Source organism: Haliotis rubra, unplaced genomic scaffold, assembly GCF_003918875.1.
Source record: "Haliotis rubra isolate DU_JTF1 unplaced genomic scaffold, ASM391887v1 Scf22, whole genome shotgun sequence".
Taxonomy (NCBI): Eukaryota; Metazoa; Mollusca; class Gastropoda; order Lepetellida; family Haliotidae; genus Haliotis; species Haliotis rubra.
Window position 1 is genome coordinate 1,700,951 of NW_025766225.1, and position 21,550 is coordinate 1,722,500.

General features: G+C 45.0%; 1 protein-coding gene across 1 annotated transcript; it reads right to left on the reverse strand.

Moving 5' to 3' along the window:
* Positions 1-4,594: 4,594 nt before the first annotated feature.
* LOC124277296 (pseudouridine-5'-phosphatase-like) lies at positions 4,595-15,923 on the reverse strand. The gene is made up of 5 exons (XM_046712947.1): positions 15,794-15,923; positions 14,788-14,913; positions 13,862-13,954; positions 6,572-6,804; positions 4,595-6,354 (listed from the first exon to the last, which is right to left on the reverse strand). Exons 1-5 carry the CDS (start codon positions 15,852-15,854, stop codon positions 6,172-6,174), a joined length of 696 nt encoding a protein of 231 aa, XP_046568903.1. The 5' UTR covers positions 15,855-15,923; the 3' UTR covers positions 4,595-6,171.
* Positions 15,924-21,550: the final 5,627 nt, after the last annotated feature.

The window sequence follows — 21,550 nt, forward strand, 5'->3', positions numbered from 1 at the left end:
AACAGTTGAGCTAAATCTGTGATCACATCGATCTCATTCAATCAAAGCTGATATTATTTTTATTGAAAATCCACATTCCCGTATACGATCACTACACCGTTCAAATAATTTGGCAAAATCTGTTCTAATTTCTTGTAGCCGTTCCATGCTCAGTCGACCAGCTACCAAATCATATTTGAAGATTTAATAGACTTACAAATCAGGTCTAAATCGAACCCTATTTGCTTCACATACAAAGCAAACACAACAATTTAATTCATAAATGAGTTATTCTATTTTTGCCAGACGGCCATAAAACTCTATAATAGATGAAAATATTCCAAATGTAGCCGAAGAACCATCGGCAACCATGTTCAGAGACTATTCCGGGTCCAGGTTCGGCGATATTGGCCGCCTACAGCGGTGTTTACTTGCCGATTAAGATAGCGCGAATAATTGAGTGACTGCAATTTGTAGTGGCAACCAATGTTCTCGCAAAATTAAAATAGTAAGATCGTTTAGGCTTCTTTAATGAGTTTTAGATCATATTAGAAAACAAATTTCTCAATGTCATTCATTACTCCAACTGTGAAATGGTATCACGCAATTCTTGTCTCCGATTGTGAGTTCACGCCTACGGTCGTGTTTGACAAATTGCCCCACGTGCTATTTAGTTCTATATGCGTTTTAACAATCTCTTTGAGGACAACATGTCTCATTTTATACATGGCCTTCCATTAATTAAATTTGCGTTTCTTTTCGGAGAGAGTATGTGTCGAGGTGACTTTATTTCACTGTGTGTAGTAATGAAACTTCAAACCATTACAAAACAAATGGTTTGACATTCTCCTGGTAAAAGACTCAAACCAATCTCATTAGACTGAATTAGATTAAATTAGATCTTACTGCTCGCAGGCGTTGTATACGGAATTGAAGGCTCCCATTGCAAAGTCACGTCAGACCTTTCATGAACTTTGACCTACCAACGACATGATTAACAAAAACATTAGCCATTAGCCAATCAGAAAACAGCTTTCTTTAACCCTACCGTACATGTTTCTAACTGACAACTTCCAGGATTTGCTTTAAAAAATATCAATTTAAAATGTGAATATGAACAAAATAGAATTCTGGAATGTCTACAGGATGGTCGAATGGCACTAGTTCCTGTTTGTCCCATTATAGCGAAAAATGTCATTCGCAAGACAGCGTTAACAATTTCGAGGTTGCATGACTAGAAAACACAATCCGAATGTCATGACGTTCCGACTGATAGGATGAAAGGCCATGCTGTCTTTAACTGTAACGTGATGGTCTCTGATCTTTGTTTAGTGGTCGCGAGAACAAAGATCTCATTTGGACGAGTTTGAATGTTCAAGAAAGAAATATCTCACTCGTTTCTGTCATTTTAAATTTGAGATTTAAATGTCAAGTCACCCATCACACCCACGCGCAGGAAATCCTCCGTGTCAGCCCGTCAAGCAGAGGTTCGAATCGATTAGTTGATTGGAAACTACTGCAGCTCTGTGTAGGCTCAGGAGTGTTCGAGCCCAGGATACACAGATCCTGTCAGTACGTATGGTGTTATGGTGGAGGTTTTCCATCAATTCCATGGCGGTTGACACCAGCGATGGTTTAAACACGATAGTTTGAAAAACCCTCCCTCCAGTCTGCGATGTCGTAACGAGATGTCGAAATACGTTAGTAATGCCGTAACACGTGTGAGATGTCGTAATATGTTTGAGATGTCGGAGTACGTTTGTAATGTCGCAATACATTTGAGGTGTCGTAACACCTCGGAGATGTATTACTCTTGTATGTGATTTCAGATGTCGTAATACGTTTTATTACCCACGTGGTCAACGTATGGGTAGTTGCATACTAATCTCGTACGTCACACGAGTGTCGTATCGGGTTAACCTGTGTCGTAACGACTTGACCTGAGATTCTAACGATTTGATTGGATAACCGATGACCTCTCAATTAGGTCACGTTGTGACGGAACTACTTGTTCATTCATAACAAACACGTGAATTCATTCATTCTACAAATTATATGCAGTGTGGGAATGTAAACATTGCGAACGTTGCCGTATCACTGTATAATTGTGAGTCGAACTGAGACAATATATCCGTCGAAAAACATAAACGCAATGTTTCCACCTGTGATGTTAGCCGAGTGAAGCAACCGCAAACCAAGTAAATGGTGCTACGGAGTAGTTTACTGTAGGAAGCTGTACGAGGCGATGACAACTGACGTGCATCGTGACGTCGGTTACCAAGGGGACAGACGAGAATGGCTTAGTGACGTCAATACAGTGTGACGTCATGCAAAAGTGACTACAGAACAAAATTCTTCCGCAACCTCTTTATGAAACCGGTTTCGGTGTGAAACCATAACAATAACAAAAATACACTATTTTGTCAATTTAATGCATGTAAACCATAGAAACCATAGGAAGGTCACGAGTTTCGTATAATTCGTATGTAATGAGACCGAGTGTAGTATTCTCTATTTGTAATGTCGTAACACTTTTGAGATGCAACAGGAAGACAATACATTTTATTCATATACACAATATCTAGACTGTCTAACAGACCCTGGACAGTGTTGCTTTAGCGTTATTCTACAATGGATGTATTATTTCTAAGTATATTCCACAAAGCTTGACAGAAATTCTGCTTTGGTGATCGACTTTACATGCCTAGGATCTGAACCCCACGTCTAATCCTTGTTTCAGGCGGCGGTTGGGTAGCCAAGTGGTTAAAGCGTTCGCTCGTCACGCCGAAGATCAGGGTTCGATTCCCACATGGGTACAATGTGTGAAGCCCATTTCTGGTGTCCCCCGCAATGATATTGCAGGAATATTGCTAAATGCGACGTAAAACCATACTCACTCACTCACTCACTCCAAGCCAAGGCGCTCTTGGTCAACTTGAGCTGTAAGAAAATCAATCTTATTCCAGCAACCTTTGAAATAACCAGACACGTTTTGATAACCCGGGATGTCACCCTTTGCTTATATCTAAAGGCGACTCTTTGGGCTGCTTTAGGAAGAACCTTTGGTCGTTGTATGTCAAACAGATCACATACCTCAGTCAGTCCTCGTTATAACGCGGTAAGACTTTAGACCAAGGCAGCGAATTAAAATATCACGATCCAAGTAACAATCAACACCAATTATTTTAGTTTTGTGTTAACTTCTGACCTTTTCTAAGTTTAATCTCATTATAGATCTTAGTAGCAAATTAAACTTTATGGGGAAAAAGGCTGGTTGAGACCCAATGCACGTACTAGGGATTTCCTGGACGGACGAAAGGTCCTTGTCCATGATACCCGAGAAACAGTTTACTCGCGAGAAAAAAAAATGTTTTAATCTCTTCGCTGAAATTTAAAACCTAGAGATATCACTTTAAATTTGAAATGTGCCAATACACGAAAGACTGATGAGAATAGACGATAGGCAATTTCTCGGAGATGATTTTTTATTGACGGATGTTTTTATTGCTATAATTCTTCACAATACATTTTTCATCTTCAAACATTTTTTTCAAATTTCGACAGGCATCTGAAATGAAAGGAAATTGTTCTGTAAAAATCGGAAATCCACTGGTGTAATAACTTCGCAAATAAATGAAGCATCCTTTGCTCCATTACTTATAAGCATTTAAAACCCTTTCACGAATGTAATAACGAAAAACAATCAAAGGGGGGTAACTCTGATGTGTTACCTCGATATGACGGTTCTCTAATGCATTTCTATTTTGTTTCACGTTCGATTCCAAATATAAAAATATACGACATTTTTCACTTTCAGTAATATACGTGCTACAATACACACAGTAGCTAAACTCAGCATGGAATGTATTATTATTATTATAGGATATTTCTACAGCACACATATCCAGGCAACTAGTGCATGCTCAAGGCGCTGGTATATTTTCATTCGATCATTGGATGTAAATCTCAACAGCACGTCGTATTGTCAATCTCAACTCCCTGGGGAGTATACAACTCTTGCAGCCACTAGGCGCACCGAGTTATTGTGGCTTTCTCATCCTAATGAGGTACCCATTCACAGCTGGGTGGACTGGGACACATTGTCACAGTACTTTGTCCAAGTTCACTGTACGTTGCTGTACCTGCAACTAGGTGTTTGCACGTATTCTTGTGGCCACCATCTGGTCATATACCAACAGATTCGTGGGTTCTTTTAAGTGCACAGGGTTGTGTACTGTAAACTAGGGGTTGTGACAACACTGAAAGAGTCTGCACACAATGCTGACTCCAAGGTTTTTACACCCGGTCACAGGTGGGCTCGATCCTGACACCTCAACCTCGCTGGATCACTAGCCTGGCGCCTTAGCCAGCTCGCCCATTGCGCCCTTTTATACAATAAACAACATATGAACACATTCTTCAGGTATATAGTAAGTTTATTGATATAAAAATACATGTCAAAATGACTTTAACATATGCTTATAAACCATAGACCGTGAGATATATTTTACAAGTGGGGGAAAATTGCATATACAAATGTATACAATTTTTAGCCATCAAGTCATTTTTTAAAATGTCAAACAAATGACAGATGATGGGATATCTGATTTTTTTCAATTATACCCATAAAACAGTTGCTAAAACACAATTATATTGAATTATAAACATCGCCCTGTTTTATTCAATACTTGAGAAATCAAACCCGTAAATCTTCAAATAAAAATGCATTATAGTATTCTAAAACACAAGCAACAAATTGGATCATCACTGACGTAATTTCAAGGCAAGTTATAATAACACACACTCCCAAGATTCTACTTAACCTGTTTCAAATCAACCTAAAATACACAGCCTTTAAACAAATCCACGTTAAAATTATGTACATCCCTGAATAGACTCTAAACCCAGCACCACAGATCTGTAGCTCACCTAATCTATGTTTGAAATTATTTGCAGCAAGAAAAGCTGAATTTAAGATACTCTGCAAAAAATCTCCAAAAATCTCCAAAAATGTGTATTTTTTCACTATGAGATGAAAAAGGAAAACAATGGGGTTTTTTTATATTGAGAACATAGAAAAGAGGAATATGGACTTTTAATCTTTTTGAACTATAACCATCAAGTCAGCCATATCATCTTTCTGGACTGTTTACCACACGGAAACATTTGATTCCTTAAGTGCATGCATGGTTCCTGGAACTACATATCTGCATGGGGATTTGTTTGTAGATAACTACAAGATCCTATCCACTAGACAATGGGGGCTGCCTTACAATTGAAGGCTAAGATGTTCAAACAGGAATTTGTTGAGCACAAGTCAAGGAACTCTGCTTTATCACACTATGTGATATTCCACAAAGCACTTGGACTGTCGGTGGTATATGATAAAAGTATGGGAGTTAAGATTGCCTTAACTTTAATATCTCTTTGTGAACCAAGGTCACATTTCACAAAATTATCGTAGTGCTGCGACTGTTGTACCTCCTATACTGTAACATTGACTTATGACAGTCGTAGCGTTACGATAGCTTTGCGAAACGGGGCCCATGCTGCTGGCGATGATAATAGCAGGTCAGTTCAGTACTTACAAACTCATCCATGTGCTTGCAAAATCGTTTTCTAGATTCCATTGCCACTTTCTTTTTGCAAAGGAATCAAATAATTGTAGTTCTCCAAAATATCTATGTGTTTAACAAGTGAGTGAGTGAAGTTTAGTTTTAAGCCGCTTTTAGCAATATTCCAGCAATATCACGGCAGGGGACACCAAAAATGGGCTTCACACATTGTACCCATGTGGGGAAACGAACCCGGGTCTTCGGAGTGACGAGCCAACACTTTAACCACTAGGCTACCCAACCGCCCCAGTGTTTAACGAACCTACATACATGTTATAGAGAAATGCATGGACAATGACTTGAGCTGATGACAGGAGAACAGAAGGTCTAAAACTGGAACAGCAAATAGAATGGAATATCTCACACTGGACAATGAACGATGTGATTTTTGAATCAACCATCAAATATCTGTGAAGAGGAGCTAATCCACAACAAGGGACAAACAGTAAAAATCTCACTTGTACCATTGATGCAAGTGAGCCAATACACATAACATGTGACTTTAATAGTATTTCCCGGGAGGAGAGCCTCGATATGTGGTCTAAGTTCCTGGCAGTCCTAATGGCGGGATCTATCGTCAACTATCATAAGGAGGGAGACCAAAGTCCTCGGGTTTGAATTCTTCCAAGGAGGTCAGGATTTGGTTGGCAGTGTCCTTGAATGGAGTTTGGTCAGCTCGAGGGTCGGGCACCCAGATAACCTGCATCCCTGCACCATGGCCAGCGATCAGCCCGTTAGCAGCGTCTTCAAACACAAGGCACTGGAACAACAGTGAGTGAGTGAGTAGTTGTTTTTACTAGACCCATGCAACTACAATACCATGACATGCATTCAACTCAAGATGCCACATGCTTTGCAAAGCAATGAGATACAATGTCCTTCGCTCCGTGAGATATGGCTTGTTTTCACTCCACCGATATCTTTAATGGAAGAAAAAGACAGACAGAAACGGGATCAAGTATCTATGTTATTTTTACCTTCTCTGGCCCCGGACTATCTTTAAATCTTTTTGCAGCTATGATGAAACAGTCTGGTGCCGGTTTACCGTTCTTGACCTCAGGGTCATCACTGCTCAACACGATGTGGCTGAAGAGACTGAAAAACTGCTTGTGATTGGTTACTTTCAGCTCGTAGTTGTAGCCCGTAGATCCTGTTGCCACGGCAATGGGAATGTTGTGTTTGTGAAGATGTCTCACTAGTCTCTCAGCCCCTGACAACAATGTATGTACAAATCTTCTCAAACAAACATAGATCATCAGTCGTTCACACAAAGATAAGAAATACTAACTAAATATACCGGTGAAGCGACCATAACATTTCCCATTATATTTCAGCCTACCCTAAGCTACAGCATGAGCTACTGCCTAAGCTATTCCCCAAACCTCATTCCAAGCTACTCCCCAAGCTACAGCCTCAGCTACTACCTAAGCTACTGGCCAACCTACTGCCCAAGCTACTTCCAAAGCTACTCCCCAAACTACAGCCTGAGCTGCTGCCCAAACTACAGCCCAAGCTACTCCCAAAAACTACAGCCTCAGCTACTGCCTGAGCTACAGCCTCAACTACTGCCAAAGCTACTCCCCAAACTACAGCCTGAGCTACTGCCCAAACTACAGCCCAAGCTACTCCCCAAACTACAGCCTCAGCTACTCCCCAAACTACAGCCTGAGCTGCTGCCCAAACTACAGCCCAAGCTACTCCCAAAACTACTCCCCCAAACTACAGCCTCAGCTACTGCCTGAGCTACAGCCTCAGCTACTGCCAAAGCTACTCCCCAAACTACAGCCTCAGCTACTGCCCAAGCTACAGCCCAAGCTACAGCCCAAGCTACTCCCCAAATTACAGCCTGAGCTACAGCCCAAGCTACAGTCTGAGCTACTCCCTAAACTACAGCCTCAGCTACTGCCCAAGCTACTCCACAAACTACAGCCTGAGGTACTGCCCAAGCTACTCCACAAACTACAGCCTGAGCTACTGCCCAAACTACAGCCCAAGCTATTCCCCAAACTACAGCCTCAGCTACTCCCCAAACTACTCCCCAAATTACAGCCTGAGCTACAGCCTGAGCAAGCTACTCCCCAAGCTACAGCCTGAGCTACAGCCCAAGCTACTCCCCAAACTACAGCCTGAGCTACTGCCCAAGCTACTCCACAAACTACAGCCTGAGCTACTGCCCAAGCTACTCCACAAACTACAGCCTGAGCTACAGCCCAAACTACAGCCTGAGCTACAGCCCAAGCTACTCCACAAACTACAGCCTGAGCTACTGCCCAAGCTACTCCACAAACTACAGCCTGAGCTACAGCCCAAGCTACTCCACAAACTACAGTCTGAGCTACTGCCCAAGCTACTCCACAAACTACAGCCTGAGCTACAGCCCAAACTACAGCCTGAGCTACAGCCCAAGCTACTCCACAAACTACAGTCTGAGCTACTGCCCAAGCTACTCCACAAACTACAGCCTGAGCTACAGCCCAAACTACAGCCTGAGCTACAGCCTGAGCTACAGCCCAAGCTACACCACAAACTACAGTCTGAGCTACAGCCTGAGCTACAGCCCAAGCTACACCACAAACTACAGTCTGAGCTACAGCCCAAGCTACTCCACAAACTACAGTCTGAGCTACTGCCCAAACTACAGCCTAAGCTACTCCACAAACTACAGTCTGAGCTACAGCCTAAGCTACAGCCCAAACAACAGTCTGAGCTACTGCCTGAGCTACTCCCCAAACTACAGTCTGAGCTACAGCCCAAGCTACAGCCCTACAAACTACTAAAACTACAGCCTGAGCTACAGCCCAAGCTTTTCCCAAACAACAGCCTCAGATACTGCCCAAACTACTCCCTGAGCTACAGCCTGAACTACAGCCTGAGCTACAGCCCAAGCTACTCCCCAAACTACAGCCTGAGCTACAGCCCAAGCTACTCCTGACAAACTACAGCCTGAGGTACAGCCCAAACTACTGCCTGAAACTACAGCCTCAGCTACAGCCTGAAGCTTACTCCACAAAATACAGTATGAGCCTCAGCTACAGCCTGAGCTACTTGACAAACTATTGCCTCAGCTACTGCAAACTACAGCTTTCTCCCCCTGCAGCCTGAGCTACTGCCTGCTACCCCACAAACTACAGCCCAGCTACTGCCTGCTACTCCACCTGAGCTACAGCCACAGCTACAGCCCAAACTACAGCCTGAGGTACAGCCTGAGCTACTCCCCCAAACTACAGCCTGAGCTACTGCCCAAACTACAGCCTGAGCTTCTCCCAAACTACAGCCAGCTACTGCCCAAACTTCTCCTGCAAACTACAGCCTCAGCTACTGCCTGAGCACTTCCCAAACTATTGCCCAAGCTACTGCCTGAGCTTCTCCCCAAACTACAGCCTGAGCTACTGCCCAAACTACAGCCCAAACTACAGCCCTAACTACAGCCTGAGCTACTGCCCAAACTACAGCTACAAACTACAGCCAAACTACAGCCTGAACTACTCCTAAACTGCCCAAGCTTCTCCCCAAACTACAGCCACAGCTACTGCCCAAGCTACTCCCCAAACTACAGCCTCAGCTACAGCCCAAGCTACTCCACAAACTATTGCCTCAGCTACTGCCCAAGCTTCTCCACAAACTACAGCCTGAGCTACTGCCCAAGTCACTCCCCAAACTACAGCCTCAGCTACTGCCCAAGCTACTCCACAAACTATTGCCTCAGCTACTGCCCAAGCTACTCCCCAAACTACAGCCTGAGCTACTGCCCAAACTACAGCCTCAGCCTCAGCTAAACTACAGCCTGAGCTACTCCCAAAGCTACAGCCCAAACTACCCAAACTACAGCCTGAGCTACAGCCCAAGCTACAGTCTGAGCTACTTCACAAACTACAGCCTCAGCTACTGCCCAAACTACAGCCCAAGCTACTCCCCAAACTACAGCCTCAGAAGCTACTGCCCAAACTACAGCCTGAGCTACTGCCAAAGCTACAGCCTGAGCTACAAACTACAGCCTGAGCTACTGCCCAAACTACAGCCCAAGCTACAGCCTGAGCTACTCCCAAACTACAGCCTGAGCTACAGCCCAAGCTACAGCCTGAGCTACTCCCCAAACTACAGCCTGAGCTTCAGCCCTCCTTACTCTCTAAACTACAGCCTGAGCTACTCCCCAAACTACAGCCTGAGCTACTGCCCAAACTACAGCCTGAGCTTATTCCCCAAACTACAGCCTCCTTGAGCTACTCCCCAAACTACAGCCTGAGCAACTAAACTACAGCCTGAGCTACAGCCTGAGCTACTGCAAGCTACAGTCTGAGCTACTTCACAAACTACAGCCTCAGCTACTGCCTAAGCTACTCCCCAAGCTACAGCCCAAGCTACAGCTCAAGCTACTCCCCAAACTACTCCCCAAATTACAGCCTGAGCTACAGCCCAAGCTACAGTCTGAGCTACTCCACAAACTACAGCCTCAGCTACTGCCCAAGCTACTCCACAAACTACAGCCTCAGCTACTGCCCAATCTACAGCCTCAGCCTCAGCTACTGCCAAAGCTCCTCCCCAAACTACAGCCTAAGCTACAGTCTGAGCTACTCCACAAACTACAGCCTCACCTACTGCCCAAGCTACTCCACAAACTACAGCCTCAGCTACTGCCCAAACTACAGCCTGAGCTACTCCCAAACTACTGCCAAAGCTCTCCCCAAACTACAGCCTGAGCTACAGTCTGAGCTACTCCACAAACTACAGCCTCAGCTACTGCCTAAGCTACTCCCCAAACTACAGCCTCAGCTACTGCCCTAACTACAGCCTCAGTTACTGCCCTAACTACAGCCTCAGCTACTCCCCAAACTACAGCCTCAGCTGCTCCACAAACTACAGCCTCAGCTTCAGCCCAAGGTACAGTCCGAGCTACTCCACAAACTACAGCCTCAGCTACAGCCCAAACTACTCCCCAAACTACAGCCCAAGTTACAGCCTAAGCTACAGTCTGAGCTACTCCACAAACTACAGCCTCAGCTACAGCCCAAGCTACTCCACAAACTACAGTCTGAGCTACAGCCCAAGCTACTCCACAAACTACAGCCTCAGCTACAGCCCAAGCTACTCCCCAAACTACAGCCTCAGCTACTGCCTAAGCTACTCCACAAACTATTGCCTCAGCTACTGCCCAAGCTTCTCCCCAAACTACAGCCTGAGCTACAGCCCAAGCTACTCCACAAACTACAGCCTCAGCTACTGCCCAAGCTACTCCACAAACTACAGCCTCAGCTACAGCCCAAGCTACTCCACAAACTATTGCCTCAGCTACTGCCTAAGCTACTCCACAAACTACAGCCTGAGCTACTGCCCAATCTACAGCCTCAGCTCTCAGCATGTTGAAGCTACTCCCTGAAACTACAGCCCAAGTTACAGTCTGAGCTACTCCATTAAACTACAGCCTCAGCTACTGCTCTGCTTACTCTAATAAACCACAGCTCAGCTACTGCCCAATCACAGCTCAGCCTCTAGCTACTGCCCAGCTACTCCCAAACTACAGCCCACATAGTTTTTCAGTGATGCCCAGCACTCCTCAAATTACAGTCTCAGCCAGTGCAGCCACTCATATTCATGCTGTTCATGTTTGCTCCCACAACCTCAGCTACTGTCTGCTACAGCCCTCAGTCCCTCAGCTAGTAGTTTGAGTAGCTCAGGCCAGTAGCCTCAGAGAGCAGCTTCAAGCAGTAGCCTCAGGCTGTAGCCTGGGGAGCAGTTTGGGGCAGTAGCTGAGGCTGTAGTTTGGGGAGCAGCTTGGGGCAGCAGCTGAGGCAAGTAGTTTGGGCAGTAGCTGAGGCATTTAAGTAGCTGAGTGCAACATTTTGTGGAGTAGCTTGGCAGTAGCTGAGGCTGTTTGTGGAGCAGCCCCAGCAGTGGCCTGCAGCCTTCAGCAGTAGCTGAGGCTGTAGTTTTGTGATGCCTTCAAGCAGTAGCCGAGGTCAGCTTCAGTGGCTTCAAGCAGCTGAGGCTGTAGTTTCAGGAGAAGCTTTCAAGCAGCCAGCCTGAGGAGCAGCTTGGGCAGTAGCTGAGGCTGGGAGGCAGTGAGTAGCTTGGCAGTAGCTGAGGCCTGTAGTTTGAGTAGTTTGGGCAGTAGCTGAGGCTGTAGTTTCAGGAGTAGCTTGGCAGTAGCTGATTGTAGTTTCAGGAGTAGTTTTGGCAAGGCTTAGGCAGTAGTAGGCTGTGTGGCAGTAGCTGAGGCAGTTTAGCTGAGGCCGTAGCTGTAGCCAGGATAGGCTTGGGAGCTGAGGCCAGAAGCTCAGGAGCTTCACAGCAGCTGAGGCTGTAGTTTGAGGCCTGGGCAGCAGCTCAGGCTGTAGCTTGGGGAGCAGCTCAGGCAGCAGCCCAGGCTGTAGCCTGGGCAGCAGCCGAGGCAATAGTTTTGTGGAGTAGCTTGGGCAGCAGCTGAGGCAACAGCCCAGGAGCAGCCACAGCAGCCGAGGCCGTAGCCTGGAGAAGCTTGGGCAGCAGCTGAGGCAATAGTTCAGGAGCAGCCTGGGCAGTGGCTGAGGCTGTAGCCTCAGGAGCAGCTCAGGCAGCAGCTCAGGCTGTAGTTTGGGGAGCAGCTTTAAGCAGCAGCTCAGGTCAGCTTGGGGAGTAGCTTGAAGCAGTAGCTCAGGGCTGTAGCTTCAAGGCAGCCGAGGCGCTACAGCCTGAGCTACTCCCCAAACTACAGCCTGAGCTACTGAAGCCCTGTACTGCCTACTCCCCTGTAGCTACAGCCTGAGCTACTCCCCAAGCTACAGCCTGAGCTACTACCCAAGCTACTGCCTGACTGCCTACTCCAAGCTACAGCCTGAGCTACTCCCCAAGCTACTGCCTGAGCTACTCCCCAAAACTACAGCCTGAGCTACTCCCCCTGAAAACTACAGCCTGAGCTACTCCCCAAACTACAGCCTGAGCTACTCCCCAAGCTACAGCCTGAGCTACTCCCCAAACTACAGCCTGAGCTACTACAGCTACTGAGCTACTCCCCAAACTACAGCCTGAGCTACTCCCCCCAAACTACAGCCTGAGCTACTCCCAAAACTACAGCCTGAGCTACTCCCCAAACTACAGCCTGAGCTACTCCCCAAACTACAGCCTGAGCTACTCCCCCCAAACTACAGCCTGAGCTACTCCCCTACTACCCAAGCTACAAACTACAGCCTGAGCTACTCCCCAAACTACAGCCTGAGCTACTCCCCAAACTACAGCCTGAGCTACTCCCCAAACTACAGCCTGAGCTACTCCCCAAACTACAGCCTGAGCTACTCCCCAAACTACAGCCTGAGCTACTCCCCAAACTACAGCCTGAGCTACTCCCCAAACTACTGCCTGAGCTACTCCCCAAACTACAGCCTGAGCTACTGCCTGAGCTCCCCAAACTACAGCTTGAGCTACTCCCCAAACTACTGCCTGAGCTACTCCCCAAACTACTGCCTGAGCTACTCCCCAAACTACAGCCTGAGCTTACTCCCCACAGCTACAGCCTGAGCTACTACCCCCAAGCTACAGCCTGAGCTACTCCCCAAACTACAGCCTGAGCTACTCCCCAAACTACAGCCTGAGCTACTCCCCAAACTACAGCCTGAGCTACTCCCCAAACTACAGCCTGAGCTACTCCCCAAACTACAGCCTGAGCTACTCCCCAAACTACAGCCTGAGCTACTCCCCAAACTACAGCCTGAGCTACTCCCCAAACTACAGCCTGAGCTAGCTACTCCCCAAACTACAGCCTGAGCTACTGCCAAGCTAAGCTACAAACTACAGCCTGAGCTACTCCCCAAACTACAGCCTGAGCTACTCCCCAAACTACAGCCTGAGCTACTCCCCAAACTACAGCCTGAGCTACTCCCCAAACTACAGCCTGAGCTACTCCCCAAACTACAGCCTGAGCTACTCCCCAAACTACAGCCTGAGCTACTCCCCAAACTACTGCCTGAGCTACTCCCCAAACTACTGCCTGAGCTACTCCCCAAACTACTGCCTGAGCTACTCCCCAAACTACAGCCTGAGCTACTCCCCAAACTACAGCCTGAGCTACTCCCCAAACTACTGCCTGAGCTACTCCCCAAGCTACAGCTGCCTGAGCTCCCCAAGCTACAGCCTGAGCTACTCCCCAAGCTACAGCCTGAGCTACTCCCCAAGCTACAGCCTGAGCTACTCCCCAAGCTACTGCCTGAGCTACTCCCCAAGCTACTGCCTGAGTTCCCCAAGCTACAGCCTGAGCTACTCCCCAAGCTACAGCCAAAGTTACTCTCTAAACTACTGACCTGGGAGAAAGTCCACTGTGGGGAACACTTTTTCGTGCTCCTTGCCCAACTTCTCATTGAGCTCTTTCACAGTCAATGGCAGATTCAGCTCATCTACAACACAGCAACAGTAAAGGTACATCACCAGGCACTGTAGCTCACCCGATGAGTAAGGTTTCTGTTAGACATACACATCATTGATCTCTAAAAGAAGTATGTAGAGGCTGAAGGTCAAGACAAGATCAAACTACAAAAGAAACTACTTGCACTAATAACTAAATGAATTCACCCTATGTTATTGTTCATATCATGTATATAGCAAATTACACATTTATAAAACAAATAGCCAAGGAAAGGACGAAAATGACAACTGATATATATATATATATATCATGGTGTACTGCTTTAGTAACAGGGGCGGTGGGGTAGCCTAGTGCTTAAAGCGTTCACTCATCACGCTGAAGGCCCAGGTTCGATTCCCCACAATGTGTGAAGCCCATTTCTGGTGTCCCCTGCCATGACATTGCTGGAATATTGCTAAAAACGGTGTAAAACCATACTCAGTCAGTCAGTCTTTAGTAATAGGTTGATGACAATTGAAAGCAAAACCATTGCTGAGATCATCCGTGTTTCAGCTTCACGACATTATGGTTTCAGAGGACAAACATTTTAAACACTACTTTTCACTGATGGGTTGAAGGATGAACATACAGGGTGGGAACACTTCTGACAACATTGTAGCAGTTGACAATTGGGCTTCACAGTGAACACTGTGTGCATGGGGATTCAAACCCAGGCTTTCAGCACGACAACTGAATCACGTAAACACTGAGCATCCAACACCCCTTGGTTTCAGAGGAAGGTCAACCACTGTCAGATGTGCAGGCAAACAGATGCCAAGGTTGCCCTCTCACGCTACAATTAGCCATGTTCTTTCACAAACTCACCAATCATTATCAGAGCACTTTCATCCTGCTTCCGACCCATCTGCTTTGCTTTTATCTCCCATGTGAATGTTTTGCCGTACACGTCCAGGACGTTTTGTGTGGCCACGGAGTACAGACGCTCAGTGTCTGGAACAGAAGTTGAAATGTTATGAGGTTGACGATGGATGTCGACGGCCTGTAAATAGTCATGGCAAGACACAGCCCTGAAACATTGTTACAAAAACACGGACGTTAATATTAATAAAGGTATTATGTCTTCAACCAGCACTTGATATTACGTACAATTATATCGAGTTGTTTGGGATACACTGACATTCAAACAACCAAGTAATTGGGGCTGACTGTAGTAATACTAGTAGAAGTAGTACATATACATATACGTTGCAGGTATGTTTTTCTATGTTTACGTACGTACGTACGTACATTTACCAACAAATCACGCGTCCTGCCTCAGGATTGACTGAGTTTAGTTTTACCCTGCACTCAGGAATATTACAGATACATATGGTCTGTAAATAAGCCAGTCTGGGGCAGACAATCCAGTGATCAACATCATGGGCATCAATCTTCGCAATTGGGATACGATGACATGTGTCAACCAAGTCAGTGAGTCTGACCACCCGATCCCGTTAGTCGCCTCTTACGACAAGTATGGGTTGTTCAAAACTAACTCTAACCCGGATCTTGACGGGTCCGCTGACTGATGAAATGCCCCCGTATCTTGCACCACACAAACTGGACAGGAACTTTCATACCAGTGTGTCAGCATGTTACAATCTGAAATATCAGCCATACACAATAGGCAAATACCACTGCAGAATCTACCATCAGCGTAGGCTGTCAATTAACCACGAAAATATGCAACTGTACCACCTTAAGTCAATACTATGCTGGGATGTCACAGACCTTTCATTCCGTTGTACATACCTGATAGTGGCTCTCGGCTAACCTCACTATTATCTGTAAATCACAAAGATTAAATGCACGACAATGTACAGAACGTTACCTAATAACAATCCATCCATGTCGAATATAACATGAGTGACCGGCTTGAATGATGCTGCCATGATAACAATTTGAGATCTCGTACGCCTATCTGTGCCACATGCGGCTTACCGGCAAATTAGGTTTTTGGAGTTATCTGTCCTTGACACTGTATAGAAACTCCGCGAATGGGCTACAATGCTGTGAGGAGCTTGAATTATTTCCAGAAGCGCACGTACAATATTTCGTGCGACATCTTTTCATGTCACCAAGCGAATTTAAATATTCTGAGCTTCATTTAAGCATGATATGATTGATCTATTTTGTTGGTGGCCCTGAAATAACAACGATATTAAAGCACATATACTGTACCTTTAAAATGATTCTACATCACGACCTTTCAAAATCCGTCACCTTTTTGTTGCTGAAGTAGTTGGATTTGCGGTTGTTTATCTTTTTCATTTTCTTTAATTCTGTATCGTTGGTGTTTTAACTAAATTTTAGACTACGTTTCTTCTTTACTATTCAATTAAATGTCTACGAATGAAAAAGGGTCATAATATATCACTGTGCGTGTTTCTTTTACAGATGGGAGTTTGTTCCACAGTATTTTAGTAGTAACATTCACTCATTCATTCATTCATTCATTCACTGGACCCGTGAAGATCCGGGTTAGAATAGGTCTTCAGCAACCCATGCTTGCCACAAAAGGCGACTATGCTTGTCGTAAGAGGCGACTAACGGGATCGGGTGGTCGCTTGGTTGACACATGTCATCGATTCCCTTTTGCGCAGATCGATGCTCATGCTGTTGATCACTGGATTATCTGGTCCAGGCTCGATTATTTACAGATCGCCTCCATATAGCTGGAATATTGCTGAGTGCGGCGTAAAACTCAACTACCTCACTCACTCACTCATTCACTGAGTTTAGTCATGACATGTAAGGGGATAGACTGATACTGCTGTATAAAGGTGCGGGACTCACCTACATAGTCGACATAAAATTAACATGGTTAATGATTTCGTATATAATTTCCACGTGGATTAAGGTTAGGGACTATTGAATAAGAACTTCTGACATATGTAAAATGTCCCTAATCTGTATTGTAAGTTAGTTCACCATATACTCAGACCACGCCCCCATCATGTTGAGATGTCAACAATACACCAGAAATCTTCAATAACATCAAACACCAAGGGTAAGTTCAAGGGCAAGGTCGTGTAAATCATCGTTGGAATGCTGACTTTCTTGTAAATATTAAACCAGTGTAAAACCACTTCTTGTAGTTAAAAAAGGGGGCGGTGGGGTAGCCTAATGGTTAAAGCGTTAGCTCGTCACGCCGAAGACCCGGGTTCGAATCCCAACATGGGTACAATGTGTGAAGCCCATTTCTGGTGTGCCCCGCCGTGATGTTGCTGGAATATTGCTAAAAACGGCGTAAAACCAAACTCAGTCAGTCAGTCAGTGTAGTTAATACTGAAGGGTTAATAAACCGCTTTAATCCAGAAAAGGTTACATCTCCATTATACACGGACGCTGGTTCTGACAGCTTGAATGCACGATATGTCATCGGGGGGTTTATAGGGCAGCGACAAAAGCATTTCCATATTCTAAAAGCAGAGTCGATTTTACGATTCCGAACACATTATGAATAATGTATGTGTTTATGAATAAGTATCAAACAGAGGTGGTGCCAGGTGTTCGCCCAGGTGAGCGTATCCTGCCGCACCGGTGGCACCAGTCACAAACACATGCAAAGGCAAGTCAACTGTTTCCTATAAACACAGGAACATAGGGTACTAGAAGTAATAAACATTGGGTATTTCATAAGTCAATACATTGGTCACTGATGCGTAACTACTTTCCTCCACATGTCAACCATGGACGTTTTGAAAGTATTACTGATGCCTTGAGTGATGTAACAATGATCTAAAAAGTTCTGAGCACGAGTCGTAAGGCGCTCTTTGAAACCTTCGTGGAAAGAGCATACTCGATTGTACCTCAAAAGCTGTTAAATGAAGACAGCACTAAAAGCCTGCAGCTGCTGGAATATCGCTCAATACAAACGGATACTTGGCTCTTGGAACGTTGAAGTCACCACTCTTTCCATACACCTTTGTGTAGAGATTCTTGTCACTCTGATCTTTATGTACAGATCAATATGACAGAACATGCAACAGACATGGGTGACGTGTCTTACCTGCGCGTCATAAGGTGAACACATGCAATCAACGCCCCCAACGACTCTGTTACTGTTTTGCCTAAGTGTAGCACAGTTTGATAATACAAGTAGTATACACAATGGGGCTACGGGACCAGGAAGTCCCTAATCCCGTAGCCCCATTGTGTATACTACTACTGAAGTGCATGCAAAATTTGATGAAAATCGGTCGAATAGGTTCTGAAATATTGACTTTTAAGGGAGCATGGGGTCGGTCGGGAAAAGGCAAAATGTTCAACTTTTTGTCGTAATTAAGTCTTAATTAATCTAATGAAGTCATCGAGAGTGTTCCCAATGCCGTTTTGCTATAGCGTAACCATCTGCCGAGATGCATGCAAAATTTCACGAAAATCGGTTAAATAGTTTAGGAAATAATCACTTTTAGTTAGCATTGGGTCGGTCTGGCGAAAGGCTAACAATCCAACGTCGTACTTGTTATATATTATCGAGGCGAGAGGTGTTTTCAGCCGAATGAAACGCAGCTCTCGGCAGTTCCACTGATCTGCCTTGCTACCATCTCGTTAGGACGTACTTGTAGCTATGTGTGAGCTGTCTGTAGGTGAATGAAACGCAGGTCTTGGCAGTCATCACCTTGCTACCGTCTCGGGCGTTGCTTTGAGCGAGCGCCGTGGACGAGTATAGGTGTGTGTGTGCGTGTGTGTCTCGGCTCGCCTATGATGATGCACGGCCGGCTGACTAGCGAGGCTACAGATGTCTGAAGTTGAATGAAACGCATCTCTCAGCAGTTCATCCCGGGGGTCGCCTCGCTGCCGTCTCAGTAGCACCGAGCGAGCGCTGTGGGCGAGTCGCAGTGTGTGTGTCTCAGCTCGGCTATTCACCTACAGCTCGCTGAGCTGGCTGGCCAGCTGGCTACATTATGTTGATGTCCACGAAACAGTTTATTGTGAATCTCCTATGATTTGTTTGGTTTTTCGTAATGAAGGCTTGTCGGCCGTTGCTTCCCTTGTTCTATGGAAACAATATTCTCGTCTTTGCAAATGAAGGCATTTTTACGAGACTTGGTCCAAATCTCTTGTTTCATTCTGTGATATTTTGTTATTTCTGATAGCACCAAACGAAACTCTTCTTCGGAGACTTTAGAGTTTGTGAGGGCAGTGGAAATATGATCGTCTATCCTGTTTAACTTTGCTTCGGCTAGAATTTTTCAATGCTTTACGTTAAGGGTCAATCCCATCAACCCTGCCACTCCGTGTCTGAAATCTGAAAGGCAAAAGGCGTGAAAAAACACGTGATGAAAAAACACATCAAGCACGCCAGATTCAAGGAAGCCCTGTTCAAGAAAAAAACGTTCAAACACCAAATGAACATGCTGAGAAGCGACGGACACAGGATATACGGACTGAGAATCAACAAGACCTCGCTGTCTCCCATGGACACGAAACTATGGAGTCACCACTTACACCGTACGGACACACACACGTGCGAGCGTATCGAATAATTGAACGCTTACGCACACATGCGTACATATGTCATGGAGAAAATTTATTACAGCCCGCGTGGGTACATGAAAGGCGCGGTTGCCATCCCAAAACTCGCCAAAGCCGCTCGAGTCTCGGAAGAGAAAGCCAAGCCTGGCTTAAAAAACAAGCCATCTGGCAAGTCCACCTGCCGGCGCCTCGATACCTCCCGAGAAGACAATTCGACATTTCAACGCCGAATCGCATCCACCAAGCCAACCTCCTGTTTCTCCCTCACGACAGGGTGAGGCACAAAACCTACAAGTATGCCCTGACCGTCATGGACGTAGCCAGCCGCTACAATGAAGCTGAACTGTTGATGACCAAAGATTCGAATGAAGTCGCCAAAGCCTCTGAACGCATATACAAACGCTGTCGTTTGACCTGGCCTGCCGTATTGCAAGTCGATCCCGGATGCGAGTTCATGGGAGCCGTGTCAGCTGCTGGCCAAGCACGATGTCCAGGTGAGACGAGGTATAGCGGGAGCTCACCGTAGCCAAGCCATCGTTAAGAGATTTAATCGCACCCTAGCCAAACGTCTGTTCTCGCACCAATACTCGCAGGATTTAATCATGGATGTCATCAACAACGATGTCACCAGACTCGTGGGCAAAAGACCCGTCGAAGCCATCAAAATGAAAACAGTCGAATCGTCACCAGCGGCAGCACGTCGCATAAAACAGAGAAAACATTACCAGACCGTGTCAGCGTTAGGTCCCGTAACCCAATTGTGTATACTACTAATACATCTTTCGCACAGTATTGTAATGTCTGTCACGTAAGGCACAATGTCTCATAAAGATTTCCATGCCGGCTATATCCATAACAGATGCTAGTTTTACTTGGAACTGGTGATCAACAAACACCAAGGGTAACTGTTTTCAGCAGTATAAGATTAGCTAATTCTGAATAGGTAAGAGAGCAGTCAAACAGTTCGACACATATGGTTTTCGTAAGATGACAGCGTTTTCGTTACCGTCTTATCCCAAGGGTATTTGTCTATGAATTCTCCACATGTTCCATAGGTTTTCATCACATCGTTGTTGATGTGGCATGAATGATATCAAACAGTTCTGAAAACCAAATTCTTCGGTGAGTTTCTTAATCCTGTAAGATATTTACCAAGCTTCTATGGGACTATTTTCTTTGATATGAAGTTTCATGTCTACACAAAGGTCCGATCAACAGCAGTTTACATTTATCAGTATAAGTCGTCACTGACCATAGTCCAAGAGTGTATATAGTAGTAGAACTTAAAGATTATGATATCATCTGCATAACAGAAACATGGCTACATCCTGATATCTTAGATAATGATATTATGATAACTGGATTTCATAAACCTTTCAGACAAGATAGACCTACTCGAGGAGGAGGGGTAGCATTTTATGTACGTGAAAATATCTACGTTAAACGTTTAAAGTCTTTAGACATAGCAAATGTTCCCAGTGCATGGAAACGTGCTTCCGTAATACCCATTCATACGAAAGAAAGTGTTAATGAATGTAGCAATTATAGACCAGTTTCTCTCACATGTTGTTTATCTAAAGTCTTTGAAAAATGTGTTCACAAATACGTCTTTAATTTTTGTAAAGACAATGGTATTATAAATAAATTACAGTCTGGTTTTGGTCCTGGTGATTCAACAACTTATCAATTATTAGATTTGTATAACTTCATTTCAAGTGCCATGGATAAAGGTAAAGAAGTAAGAGCTGTCTTTTGTGATATAAGAAAGGCCTTTGATAAAGTATGGCATAAGGGACTTCTATACAAGTTACAATCACATGTAATATGTGGTAAATTACTTGATTGGTTTGATAGTTATCTTCATGAAAGAGTTCAGAAAGTTGTTATAAACGGTTACAATTCCGAGTATAGATCTGTATTAGCCGGTGTTCCCCAAGGATCTGTGCTTGGGCCATTGTTATTTCTTGTGTATATAAATGATCTTGTTGAAAATATAGATTGCCATATAGGACTCTTTGCTGATGACACTTCACTTTATGTTATAATAGAAGATCCTACCGATGATGCTATGCGCCTCAATAAAGATTTAGAAAGGATTTCTCAATGG